This window comes from Delphinapterus leucas, chromosome 14 (assembly GCF_059928025.1).
Source record: "Delphinapterus leucas isolate spDelLeu-1000000601 "Yukka" chromosome 14, BTC_Dleu_Yukka2, whole genome shotgun sequence".
In the NCBI taxonomy this organism is placed as follows: domain Eukaryota; kingdom Metazoa; phylum Chordata; class Mammalia; order Artiodactyla; family Monodontidae; genus Delphinapterus; species Delphinapterus leucas.
This window is the reverse complement of record NC_143142.1, coordinates 37,203,138-37,216,908: the sequence shown is the minus strand read 5'-3', so window position 1 is coordinate 37,216,908 and position 13,771 is coordinate 37,203,138. Positions and strand designations below refer to the sequence as shown.

At 38.2% G+C, this 13,771-nt stretch overlaps 1 protein-coding gene and 1 pseudogene across 5 annotated transcripts in view; one reads left to right on the top strand and one right to left on the bottom strand.

The window, feature by feature from the left end:
- The window catches only part of YES1 (YES proto-oncogene 1, Src family tyrosine kinase), a 79,189-nt gene that overhangs the window by 9,302 nt on the left and 56,116 nt on the right, over window positions 1–13,771 (bottom strand). For all 5 annotated transcript variants that reach the window (XM_089894959.1, XM_022586788.2, XM_089894960.1 and 2 more), the window contains 6 exons: window positions 10,134–10,232; window positions 7,998–8,101; window positions 7,761–7,910; window positions 6,637–6,792; window positions 6,289–6,468; window positions 350–426 (listed from right to left, as the gene is read on the bottom strand). In XM_089894959.1, the coding sequence (XP_089751085.1) occupies window positions 350–426; window positions 6,289–6,468; window positions 6,637–6,792; window positions 7,761–7,910; window positions 7,998–8,101; window positions 10,134–10,232 (766 nt within the window). The remainder of the gene's footprint in view (window positions 1–349; window positions 427–6,288; window positions 6,469–6,636; window positions 6,793–7,760; window positions 7,911–7,997; window positions 8,102–10,133; window positions 10,233–13,771) is intronic.
- LOC149747606 (small ribosomal subunit protein eS26 pseudogene) lies at window positions 2,785–5,283 on the top strand (annotated as a pseudogene).

Below are 13,771 nucleotides of genomic sequence, written 5' to 3'. Positions count from 1 at the left end.
GCGATCATTCATTGTCTTAAAAGTTATCTACTGAAATATAAATACATATAGATTTTATATTTGTGGATGCATATGTTTCTGAAAGGCCATATGATACAGGAAAGCACTGTACTGGGAGTTACTTACCTGATTCTAATACTAATAAGTTATATGACTTTTAGATACCTGGGTCCTCAAGATACTACAGTATCTGTAACATACGGAGTTCAGACTGGATTATCTGCAATGTTCCTCCCAGCTATAAAATTCCATGATTTCACTATTTGAACAATAGTATCTACTAAGATTAGTTTACATTTTTAATGTACACTTGCAATTCAAATGGACACATGTATAAACACACAAGTACCTGAGCAGCCATGTCAACCAGTTGTGGGAGCTTCAAGTACTTTCCATCTCCCTCCTTCAGGAAATCTAATAAGCTCCCTGTAACAGACAGCAAGACAGTCATAAAAAATAAGCAAATCTTAAATCAGAATTGCAACAAACATTCCCCTACCTCCAAACAAATCATATCACAATACAAAACTTCAGCTTTTTATTCTTCAATATTTTTTGCAGCTTTGGAATTTCTGAATAATTATCTTTAAGATTCTAGAAGAGGGCCCTAAACTGAATTTTTTAAAACTTCTGATAACATGAAAAAAAAGGGAAAATGCAATCATCTCACCAGATTACAGACATTCTTTCCTTGTTTGCTTTGATCAAAATCAGTCCAATTTTTAGTCAAAAAGTAGTATTAGATACTTATATTTTTAAGTCAATCTGTAACAAGAGCTCAGACAACTTGAGGACATCTTGGGGTACTTGAAACTAAAGCTAGGTGGCTAAATAAATGAGTTGATGTGAAGTGTTAGTACAACCAACTTCTCTCAATTTTAGCAGAAGATACCACGCAACAGCAAAGTACTATGCATTACAGCAGAGATAAAGGTTGGAAAGAAAACGTCTAATTGCTATTCTATTACAGGTTAAAAACCATGTACCTGAATTTAATCAAGAGAAAACATCAGACAAACCCAAATTAAGGCACATTTTATAAAGCAACTTTGTTCTCTCAAAAAAATAACAATGTTATGAAAGACAAGAAAAGCTGAGGACTGCTCCAGATTAAAGGAGACTAAAGAGATGGATGACTAAAAGCAATGCATGACCACGGACTGGATACCAGATCAGGGTGGTGGGGGGGAAATTGCTATAATCGTCACTGGGACAATCGGTGAAATCTGAATATGAACTGTATTTTAGGCAACAAAATTGTAACCATGTTACATTTCTTGAACTTGATCATTGTACTGTGGTTATGTAAGACAATGTTCTTGTCTTCAGAAGACAAACTCAAGTATTTAGAGGTAAAGCAAGCATAATGTCTGCAATGTACTCTTCAAATGGTTCGGGAAAAAACCCTCACATTTATTCATACATATATATAGCACTGGGCAAATCTGGCTGAAACATACATGGGAATTCTTTGTATTATTTTTTGCAACTTTTCTGTAAGTTTAAAAGTACTTCAAAATAAAAGTAAAATAAAACAAAAAACAAGGCAAGGCAAAGAAAGCCCTTTCCGTGTTGACAGGACTATGAAGCAAGACATAGTCATGACTTAGTCTCTTCATTTATAGAGATTCAAAGTCAGGGAATATCTCTCTTCCTCTGGTCCGTCTATGGCAGGGAGGACATGTTACTGTGTTTGTCCATTTATCTGCCCTTTCAAATATTTACTGAGGGTCTACTACATGTGAGGCACTGTAAAAGGCATAGAAGATACAAAGATAAATAAGATCTTAAAATACTATATGAAAGTATAGTATATAGATCTAGAAACTATATGCACACAAATATTGTCCAGTAGGTGTTATAAAAGTTACTGTAAAAACTACAGTGGAGACACAATGGATCTGGTTAATTCTATGGAAACATCAGGAAAGGCTTCACAGAGGAGATGCATCTTGAAGAAGAATGGGGTCAGATAGAGAATTCCAGGAAGACAGAATAACAAGTACAAAGGCAGTAATTCATGAAACGTCACAGTAAGTTCAAGGAACTGAAAACGGTCCTTCCTATGCAAGAACATGGGCACAAAGATGGGAACTGATGAGAAAGAGGCTGCAGGAGTCAGAACACAGAAGGCAATGCATAAATGGACTTTACCTTTTTTATATGAAGTTTTATAGAGAAGCAATATGATCAGATTTATGTTGAAAAAGCAATCACTCCAATTTGATGAATGAAATTGGACTAAAACTGCATAAAAGGAGTAAGTTTAAAAGTTCCTGCAATAGTCTAGGAAAGAGTGAGAAGAGGAACATTTCCAGAAGCACTTAATAAATGGAATTAACAGCCCACAATGGACTATTATTACATAAGGGGTTGGGAAAGTGAAGACTGTGGGGCCTCATTGCCAGAGTCTGTGTTTCTAACAAGTGTCCAGGTGATGCTACTGCTGCCGCACCCAATGTTCCAGAGTCTCTTTCCCCTTTCCAAAAATGGCAAGTACAAGAATATTCACTGCAGCACTGTCTGTGATGGTGCAAACTAAAAGCAACCTAAATGTTCATTGGGAAAGGAATGAATAAACAATGGAACACTCATACAGAATTTCATTCAATAGTTAAAAGTACACAAATGAGATCTCCCCTTATCCACATGAATAACTCTCAACAACGTAATGTTGAACGAAAATAAAGCTGGTTAAATTTATGTAATTTAAAAACATACAAATACTGTTAATAGGTAACTATATATTAGTAAAAGTATATCAACAGGAAAAACAGAGATGGGAAAAGCAACAACTTCAAAACTGAGGTTACCTCTGAAGGGAATGGGCTCAAGGAGGGGTAAAAACAAGGATTAAGTTAGAGCTTTAATGTGTTGTTTCCTTAGTAGAAAGATCTGAAGCAAATATGGCAAAATGTAAACATTAGTTAAATTTGGATGGTAGGGACATGAGTGTTATGGTATTCTTTGTATGTCTGAAATATTCTGTAATTTAAAAATAGTAAAATGGCTAGTTAGGAAGTAAAGATGTAATACTGTCTGTCTTCTTTAAAGAATATTGGGGCTTCCCTGGTGGTGCAGTGGTTAAGAATCCACCTGCCAACGCAGGGGGACAGGGGTTCAAGCCCTGGTCCCGGAAGATCCCACATGCCACAGAGCAACTAAGCCCGTGCGCCGCAACTACTGAGCCTGCGTTCTAGAGCCCGCGAGCCATAACTACTGGAGCCCACGTGCCTAGAGCCTGTGCTCCGCAACAAGAGAAGCCACCACAATGAGAAGCCCACACACCGCAACGAAGAGTAGCCCTCACTTGCCGCAACTAGAGAAAGCCCATGCACAGCAATGAAGACCCAACGCAGCCCAAAATAAATAAATTAATTAAAAAAAAAAAAAAGAATCTTGGCTGTGAAGGGAAGCAAAAGGTAAAGAGAAGTCGGTGAAAAGCAGATGTTGGGACCAAGAGAGGGTTTTCTTTTTAAACGAAAGGAAGGATTTAACTGTCCTTAAACAGAGGAAGGAACACTTCTTTTTCTTAGCCTGCAAGACAGACTGATGTTATATAAATACGCTGCATGACAATGTTGAATATACAGAAAGAAGCAAAAGCTACAGTTGTTTGTTTCGGGATTTAGAATCTAGATAAGGAGCCATGATCAATCCACTATGTAGAACATCATTCAGTGTAATGATAATTGCTAAAACAGTGCAAAGGCTGCAGAGCACAGAAATCCAGGACTGGAATGTGTGTTATTTTGACAATTCTTTTTTTCTGATCTTTAATTACAACAAATCCCCCCTCCCTTAAAAGTTTCTTATATCCATTTATCAGAGCATTTTGGATATCAGTGGGTCCTTAACCTTTTTTTGGTCATGGGTTATTTTGGAATCTGATGAATGAGAGAGTCTATGGACTCTCTTTCTAGAAAAACATACATAACTGTGCAAAGATTGACAGAGAACTTCAGAGGAAGTTCACTGACCCTCTGAAGCTCATTCATGGCAGAGAGAGCATATATTTGATAAGTAATTATGAAACCAATTCAGAGCAGTCCTTAAGTTGGTCTCATATACCTCTCTGGCCTTATTTCCAACCAATTACCTTCTATACTTTCCACTACCCATGGTTTTGTTCCCCATTTCCTCATAGCTCTGCAGAAAAATACTGGTACCCTTCACTTTACTTATTCATGTCCTTCATAATCTTAAAGGGTATTTCAAGACTTGTCTTTTCTACTGATATTTCTCATTTTATTCCAACCTATGTTATCTCTTCCTCAATTTCTATGTTACTTACTGAATGTGTCAAAACACCTAGAAATCCATTATGCTTTGAACTTGTTTGTTGATAGCGAGCTGTTATTTACTTTTATACTGAAAATTAACTTATCGGGTTAGGTCTTTTCTCTCTTAATTCAATGTAAGTTGGTTAGATGGCTTTATTTCTTTGATAACTTATAATACTGGCACACTGTTTATATATCAGAAGCATTCAATACATTTTAATTGTTAACAATTTCTAGAGCATTCTGATTATAAAGAGAACACACGAAGCAATGAGTTTGGATAGATTATGGAGGGCCAAGTTCTAAGTGCCTGAATAGCAAGATGGGGAATTACAGAGTTTAAAACTAGAAGGGCCTCTCTCGCCTCCCTGCTTCCAAGATGACCAAGAAAAGAAGGAATAATGGTCACCCCAAAAAGGGCCGCGGCCACGTGCAGCCTATTCGCTGCACCAACTGTGCCCGATGTGTGCCCAAGGACAAGGCCATTTAAGAAGCTCATCATTCGGAACATCGTAGAGGCTGCAGCTGTCAGGGACATTTCCGAAGCGAGTGTTTTCAACGCCTGTGTGCTTCCCAAGCTGTGTGTGAAACTGCATTACTGGGTGAGTTGTGCCATTCACAGCAAGGTAGTCAGGAATCGTTCTCGGGAAGCCCAGAAGGACCGAACACCTCCACCCCGATTTAGACCTGCGGGTGCTGCCCCATGACCTCCGCCAAAGCCCATGTAAGACGTTAAGTCCTTACAGACTAAAGAAATAGTGTCCCCTGGAAAGACAATAAAATGGAAATTATATTTTTAAAAAAATAAAAAAATAAACTAGAAGGGGCATTTGTGATCTTGTATACTAAACCTCCCATCTAGAAATAATCCTAACCCAGCAATCTGACAACATAGACTTCTACCATATTCCCCAATTAAATACTTCTTGAAATCAATATACAAAGCTAAACAGACCATTAGCTTTATCTCCACTATATTCTTATGCTATCAATATCCTGATTTAAACTTTCTCTTTGTCCCTTTTCTCCCTTCTAGTTCATCTAATGTACTCTGACATGGGATATTTGGCAGTTGTTTGAAGTAGAGATTCTTTGCCAAAAGTGCCATGTGCTTTGGGAGCTTTAGGTAATGTTTTGGCTCTCAATTAGTAGGCTATGTCAATTCTTAACTTTTGGTTTTTCTGTTTCTTTTGGGGGGAAATATTTTCTTATGGTCAATGTGTAGCTTGTAGTTGGTCCTGTCACCACTAGATGGAACTACATCACTGATCAAGATGGACAAATGGTGAGGGATGACTCCATCAGTGGCTCTAACTGACTAGTGACTCATTAAGAATAAAAAAAGGAGATAAAATTCAAGAGGATAAAAAGCAGGCCTGTCAGCAAGCATATTTGGTGACTTACTAGTTCCTCTTCTAATGCATCATCAGCAAAGGGAAAAAGAGAGAAGAGCGACAGCCTTCCCTTCTTTCCCTGGCCCTAACCAACCCTGTTACTGAAGATCCCGCACCTTGGGGTCTGGGGTTTGGAGAAACGGAGAAATTTCAGTTGACAGTAGTGGCAAAAAGCAGTTTCTAGGATTTCTGAGTGAGATTATATTAAAACTAGATAAAGTTAATTTTCTTAACTTTACCTGATTTCTTTGCTTTAGTACTAAAGATATAAATAGCTTTCTGATTGCATTATTTTAAATCAACTAGTGTGAATACTTCTTTTCTTTTTCACCTTCCCAGCTATTCCACTGACTTTAGTCAAATGGAATGAAGGACTATTTACTTTCAAAATAAATTCAGTGCCTTATTTCCTTTTTAAACTCCGTACTATCACTTGGAATAACCGGAGCTAATTTCCATTAAACAAAATGTCAGGTTTTCTCTTTTCACATGTCTACATAAAAAAATCTTAAGTTAGAAAATACAGTAAAAATCTGGATGCATAAAAACAGATGAAGACTTAAAATTTATTAATAACATGAATACCCCATGAAATACTAACATACACATACCTTTTGACATAAATTCAGTGACAATGTAAATTGGCTCTTCAGAAACAACAGCATATAGTGGAACAAGTTTATCATGTCTTAACTTTTTCATTATCTGAGCCTCTTGAAGAAAAGCTTCTGGCATCATTGTACCTGGTTTTAGTGTTTTGATTGCAACTTTTGTGGTTCCATTCCATGTTCCTAGAGAAACAACCCACATTTCACTATTTTAATCTATATTTTAAGAGATTTACAACAAACTTCAATGAGCAGCAGTAACCTCAAATATTTCAACATATCTTATCATAAATTGGGGCATTTTCATCTATGGCTAAACAATGACAAAAAACAAAAGTTCAGGCTCCTTACCCATCCATACTTCACCAAAACATCCTTGTCCTAGTTTAACCTCCAGTCGCAAAGATTCTCGAGGGATTTCCCAAGCATCTTTTGCTAGACCTTGAGTCTGGGGTTTCACAGTTGGACACACAGTTGTTAACTTATGGCATAAACCATCAGCATGTTCTAGATAAATGAATAAACTACACTGTAAAATGAATAACTTACAAAAATTAAGGTACATATAATTGTACCAGTGTTTTTAAAAGTTTAAATTATAGGAAATAAAAACAATGTTCTATCAGTTTTATTACAAAAGCACAAACACAGAAAGGGAGTTGCATAAAAGAAGCAAAACATACAAGAAGTCAAACATTTTATTAAATACATTTTAAAAGTTATTATTTATTATGTCCCATTATGTCCCAGCTATTGTGCTAATTCAGCCCTTTACAAATATCTCATATAAATAAAAGAGACTTAGAAAACTTAAGCAACTTTCACAAGGTGACCCAGTAAATACATGATAGAGATGGGTTTCAAACCCTAGATCTGACTGCCTCCAAAGTTCTGCTTTTGACCACTGTGCTTCATTTCTTCCCAAAGAGAATGTTACCATTAATTGTTATTTCTAAAAACCACAAGTGAGGAACTTCCCTGGTGGTGCAGTGGTTAAGAATCTGCCTGCCAATGCAGGGGACACAGGTTCGATCCCTGGTCTGGGAAGATCCCACATGCCGCGGAGCAACTAAGCCTGTGCGCCACAACTACTGAGCCTGTGCTCTAGAACCCGCGCGCCACAACTACTGAGACTGCATGCCACAACTACTGAAGCCTGCACGCTGAGAGCCCTTGGTCCACAACAAGAGAAGCCCCTGCAATGAGGAACCCGTGCACTGCAATGAAGAGTAGCCCCCGCTCTCCGCAACTAGAGAAAGCCCACGTGCAGCAACGAAGACCCAACGCAGCCAAGAAAAAAAATGAACCCAACTCAATAGTAAGTATTATCTGTTCCTCATTTTAAAACTAAAATACAATGGGCACATACTGTGTATAAAGTAGCATGTTAGACCTTAAGAGACATGAAGACATGGAGCTGTCCTCATAAAATTGAACATGAGGAAATAATTTTCACCCTTGAAATATTCACGTACCTGTATAGTGTTTTACCAATTTCTGCAGAGTATCAAATTGTGCTCTGGTTGTGATATAGTATCCACCATTGTCAAGTTTCCTAATTTTGTAGTGTTTCACATTGTCACCCCTTACCTCATCCCAATCACGAATAGAGAGGGAATAAGCACCTAGAAGGGAAAATGAACACTTCTACTATACCTTTCTTAAAATACTGCCCAAGAAAATTTTTATACTTATATTAACAATATTCATACCTTTAGTAGTTTCACTCTCTCTTACTAAGAAAATACCTCGTTGATTCCCAGGATTCAGAAGTAATCTTTCAGCATCTTTTCTCCCCATTTTGCCAAAATACCATCTGGAAAAAAAAATGAGTAGTGTTCTGAGTTCGAAGGGTGTAATAAGCATCAGAAAAATTATACACAGATATTAGTAAGAATGGGGTGGGATAGGGAGGATGACAAAGAACAGAACACAGCTTTAAAATACAGTAAAACAGAATGAAAGATCTTTCTTAAATAGTACAAGTATTACTATCAGAATATATTGTCATAGTATTTTCATGTATTAACTACTCAACAAGTCTCTTAAACTCCACCTGGCAGTCACAGGAACCGTAAATACAGAAGGAAAGGCAACAATGACAGTCTTTTAGTCAATGACAGATGAAAATATTAAGATTATAGTAGGAAGAGTAAAAGTGGTTCTCTGGCAACAGTGTGATCATTTGTATTCAGTAAGATGCAAGTAAACCATGTCCAAATTATTAGAGACTCTAAATTACTGTGGGTTCATTTAATACAGTTTTGTGAATAAAAATGCAATTTTTGCTGAGGAGGAGCCACAGAATAGTGGAGAAGAAAGACCAAAGGACAAAATGGAAAATAACAAGTCCCAAAGCAGAACAGAGAGTTATGGAGACAAATTACACATCACTAATAAAAAAGCAAACAAATATTGATAGAGCACCTACTACGTGCAAGACGCTGGGTTAAGTGCTATGATATGAAAATGATGTATTATTTATGGATCCCAGATAAACCTGCTTTGACATAAAAGTACAGGCATACCTCATTTTATTGTGTTTTGCTTTACTGCGTCTTTTAAAAAATTGTAGGTTTGTGGCAACCCTGGTCAAGCAAGTCTATCAGAGTCATTTTTCCAATAGCATTTGCTAACTTCGCATCTCTGTGTCACATTTTGCTAAGTCTTGCAGTATTTCAAACATTTTCTTCCACGTAAGACAGCAAACTTAACTGATAAATGTTGTGTGTGATCTGACTGCTCCACCAACTGGCTGTTTCCCCAACTCCCTCTCCTCATGCCTCCCAACTCCCTGAGATACACAATGTTGAAATTAGGCCAAGTAATAACCCTACAATGGTCTAAGTGTTCCTTTCTCTGAGTGAAAGGAAGAGTCGAGCAACATGGCAAACTTTGTTTTTGATTTATTTTAAGAAACTGCCACGGGCACTCCAGCCATCAGCAGCCACCACTCCGATCAGCAGCCACCAACATGGAGGCAGGACCCTCTACAGCAAAACAACTATAGCTTGCTGAAAGCTCTGACAATGGTTAGCATTTTTTAGCAATATTTAATTAAGGTATGTACATAGTTTTTTTAGACATAGACTGTTGCACACTTAATATACCACAGTGTAGTGTAACCATAACTTTTATGCACTGGGAAACCAACTCACTTTACTGCAATATTTGCTTTATTATGGCTGTCTAGAACCAAATCCACAATATCTCCGAGTATGCCTGTAATATGTCACTGAAGGTGAACTTTAACTTTTTGAAAGTTGTAAGAATGGTACTTAGAACTCCCATATACACTCCACCCAGGTTTCCTGTTAACATTTTGCTTTGTCATATTCTCTTTTTCCCTGTGTATGTGTGTTTGTGTGGGTGTGTGTATTTCCTTCTGAACTGAATGATAGTTGCAAACATGCTGAATCGTTACCTCTAAATGCTTCAGTGTGTACATCCTAAAAGACAAAGATACTCTCTCTCCATAGCCATGGAGCAAGCACCTAAGTCAAGAAGTTAACACTGATACAATAACATCAATGGAGGATAAATTTTTGACGTGAAAGAGTCTGCAGAATATAAAAAGGGTTAATGCAATTATTTTAAAGTGAAAAAATAAAGGCTAGGGACTAGGCATAATACAGTATTATAAATGCAGATTCATTTATGATCCTACTGTAAGCAAATACTATGGCATTAATTATTAATTTTCAAGTAACATCTCCTATTAATACGATACATTAGCTGTATTAAGACTGGTATGTAATTGCACGTGTGTAAAGTTGTGGCTAAGTAGAATGTGCATTAAGACATTTTAAAAATCAAAATAATTAATAAAATATGAAGCAGTGCCATACTCTTCTGCCTGAATGGAATCTGCAGGGGCTACATAATTGCTAGGGATATAGCCATTCTTTCCTGTAGCAATTGATCTTGCTTCCCACCAGTCTCCTTCCCTGCAACACATAAAACAACAATTACCACAAGGTAGACCACAGCTCAGGACACGATCTATTGCAGTGCCATCTTGTATCTGAAACAGACAAGAAGTATTACTTCCATTTTTATTTATGCATTCATTTGATCAAGAATTAAACTCCAAGAATAATATTTAAAAAATAGGTTAGAGGACATCACTGGTGGCTCAGTGGTTAAGAATCTGCCTGCCAACCCAGGGGACATGGGTTTAATCCCTGGTCCAGGAAGGTCCCACATGTCATGGATCAACTAAGCCCATGCGCCACAACTACTGAGCCTGCGCTCTAGAACCGTGAGCCACAACTCCTGAGCCCGTGTGCTGCAACTACTGAAGCCTGAGCGCCTAGAGCCTGTGCCCGGCAACAAGAGAAGCCACCACAATGAGAAGCCCGCACACCACCACGAAGGGTAGCCCCTGCTCGCTGCAACTAGAGAAAACCCGCACGCAGCAACAAAGATCCAACGCAGCCAAAAAAAAAAGGTTACATGAATTAAGGGAATAAGGCCAAGCAAAATCACAATTGCATTGTTTCTGCTTCAAACCAAAAAACAAAACAAAAACCCTAAAAAACAAACAAAAAAAAACCCACTTTAATTTTAGTTATAAAATCTCTTTTTTACGTAACCTAACCTTTCAACCTAATAAACTATGCTGAATAAAACAATTTGGGAAGTAAATCTTTCAGATTACTCAGTTTCGATGAAATGTTTTCTCATTTAAAAGCTTTACTGAGATATAATTTGTATACCATAAAATTCCCCCATTTAAGATTTTTTAAGAGTTTTGCAGCCATTACCACTATCAATTTTAGAACATTTTCATCACCCCCAAAAGAAACCCTGTACCCATTAAGAGTTACTTCCTGGGCTTCCCTGGTGGCGCAGTGGTTGAGAGTCTGCCTGCCGATGCAGGGCACACGGGTTTGTGGCCCGGTCCGGGAAGATCCCACATGCCATGGAGCAGCTGGGCCCGTGAGCCATGGCCGCTGAGCGTGCGCATCCGGAGCCTGTGCTCCGCAACGGGAGAGGCCACAACAGTGAGAGGCCCTCGTACCACCCAAAAAAAAAAAGAGTTGCTTCCCATCCCACCCCTCCCCCACCATTTCCAACCACTAATCTGCTTTCTATTTCTACGGATATGCCCATTGTGGGGCATTTCATATAAATGGAACAATACAACACGTGGTCTTTTTGACTGGCTTCCTTCACCTCAGCATAATTTTTTCAGCATTTATCAGTTGCTCATTCTTTTTTTATTGCTAAATGATTTTCTTTTTTTTTTTAATTTTTTTATTCTTTCTTTATTTTTTTTTTTGGCTGCACTGGGTCTTCGTTATTGCGCGAGGGCATTCTCTAGTTGTGGTAAGCGGTAGCTGCGGCGAGCAGGGGCTACTCTTCGTTGTGGTGTGCGTGCTTCTCGTTGCAGTGGCTTCTCTTGTTGCGGTGCATGGGCTTCAGTAGTTGTGGCTCGCGAGCTCAGGAGTTGTGACTTGCAGGTTCTAGAACGCAGGCTCAGTAGTTGTGACTCACGGGCTTAACTGCTCCGCGGCATGTGGGATCTTCCCAGACCAGGGATCGAACCCGTGTCCCCTGCACTGGCAGGCGGATTCTTAACCACTGTGCCACCAGGGAAGTCCCAATGATTTTCTTTTTAACAATGCATAGAATTACAATGTTTCTTTCTATCACATTAGGAGAAAAAATTCAGATGCCCTAGAACTACTGTAACCAAAATATTAGCAATGAGCAATAATAAAAAGATTTAATTCCTGGAATAAAGTATATTTACAAGAATGTTATCCATGAACATCCAAATAAGACTAAAGTCAATTCAGAACATGAGAACTACATGTAGTTTGTAATAGATAAGCCTTGACTTTTCCAAAATTAATGTGAAAGGAGAGTATATTATCAATCTGCAACGAGGAAGACATATGGGTTCTGCTACTATAGATTAAATGCATGTTTTGCTTTACCAGAAATAAGTATTGAAAATATTTTGTCTACATTGAAATTTCATAAATTCTTGAGGTGAATCTGATCTTTAAAAAATGAAATGGAAAATCCTTTTGTAATTCAAATGTTTACAAACTCATATACTTGGCTTGTAGCTTCCTAGTATATATTAAGTACGTTCAGATATACAAACTGAAAACTTTGATCCTGATAATCATTCACTGATTCATTCAAACATTCACTGAATATCTTTTAAGTAACAGACCTTACAATAGAGTGTGCTAGAAACAGGTAAAAAGTCCTTATCCTCAAGTAACTCCATCTAGAGCAGGATTTCTCATCCTCGGCACGACTGACACTTTGGGCTGGACAATGCTTTGTGGTGGGGGGGCTGTCCTGTGCACCGCAGGAAGCTGAGCAGCATCCCTGGCCTCCATCCACTAGATGCCAGTTGTAGCACCATGGATGTAACAAACAAAAATGTCTCCAGACATGGTCAAATGTCCCCTGGCTGATTCTGCCCCCATGCTGAGAACCACTGGTCTAAAAGGATGATAGGCAAGTGATAAATTTTAATTAAAAACTGTGATGACTGCTATAATTGAGGTTTGCACAGGTTGCTATGTAAACATGTAAGAGAGACACCACCAAATCCAGCAGGAGGTGGGGACTGGGCCAGGCAGGAAAGGTAGAAAGAATATCAAGAAAGGCTTCCTTGAGAAAGGACACAGGAATATACCCTTTGACGGATGCATAGGGTTGGCCAGATGAAGGAAGAAAAGTGGAGGGACAAGAAGTTACATTCCAGAAAAAAGAAATCGCATATGTGAAAGCACAGAGAAGGGGAGAACCCCCAGTGTATTCAGAATCATAAATAAGTAATTCACTCTGGCTGGGCAGTGGAGTGAGGAAGGGGAAAAAGCTCAATGAATGACGCCTGCTCTTATTGCTGTTTTATCTTGACAGCAGCCAGTAGCTACTGAAGGATTTTAAAGCTGAGAGACAGAATCACATTTCATGTTCTCAAAAAATAACTGGTAGCAAGTGGGAACAAAGATGGAAGGAAACATGACTGGATGCAAAGAGACCATAAATGTCTATTCTGAGAAGTTACAAAGTGGTCACTGTGCCTACTAATGAAATTATGGGATCTATTTTCTGTAACAAGCACTGAATTTTCTACGGTGGCCCACTAAATGACAACAAGTCTGAGAGTCACATAAGGAAACAGCAATGTAATATGGTCAGTTTGGGGCTGCAGGAGTTCCTTAGCCTTTTTAGTTTGTTTTTTTAAGAGAAAGAGATTAAGATCTTTAAATCATCTAGTACTTAGATAAATGGGATCATAGAAATATCTTTATAAAGGTTTTTTTTTAAGTAAGGTACTTACTTACATATACTCCCTCAATCCTCACTCTTAAATCTCTACTGTTTATGGCAGAACCACAGCAACACAATTTGTAGAAATCATAACTTCTGGCTCCGGCAGTAGTATTATGCCGTATGTCTAAAGAAACCAAATGTATCATCCAATCCAGTGGGCAGAGACCCACGCCCCACT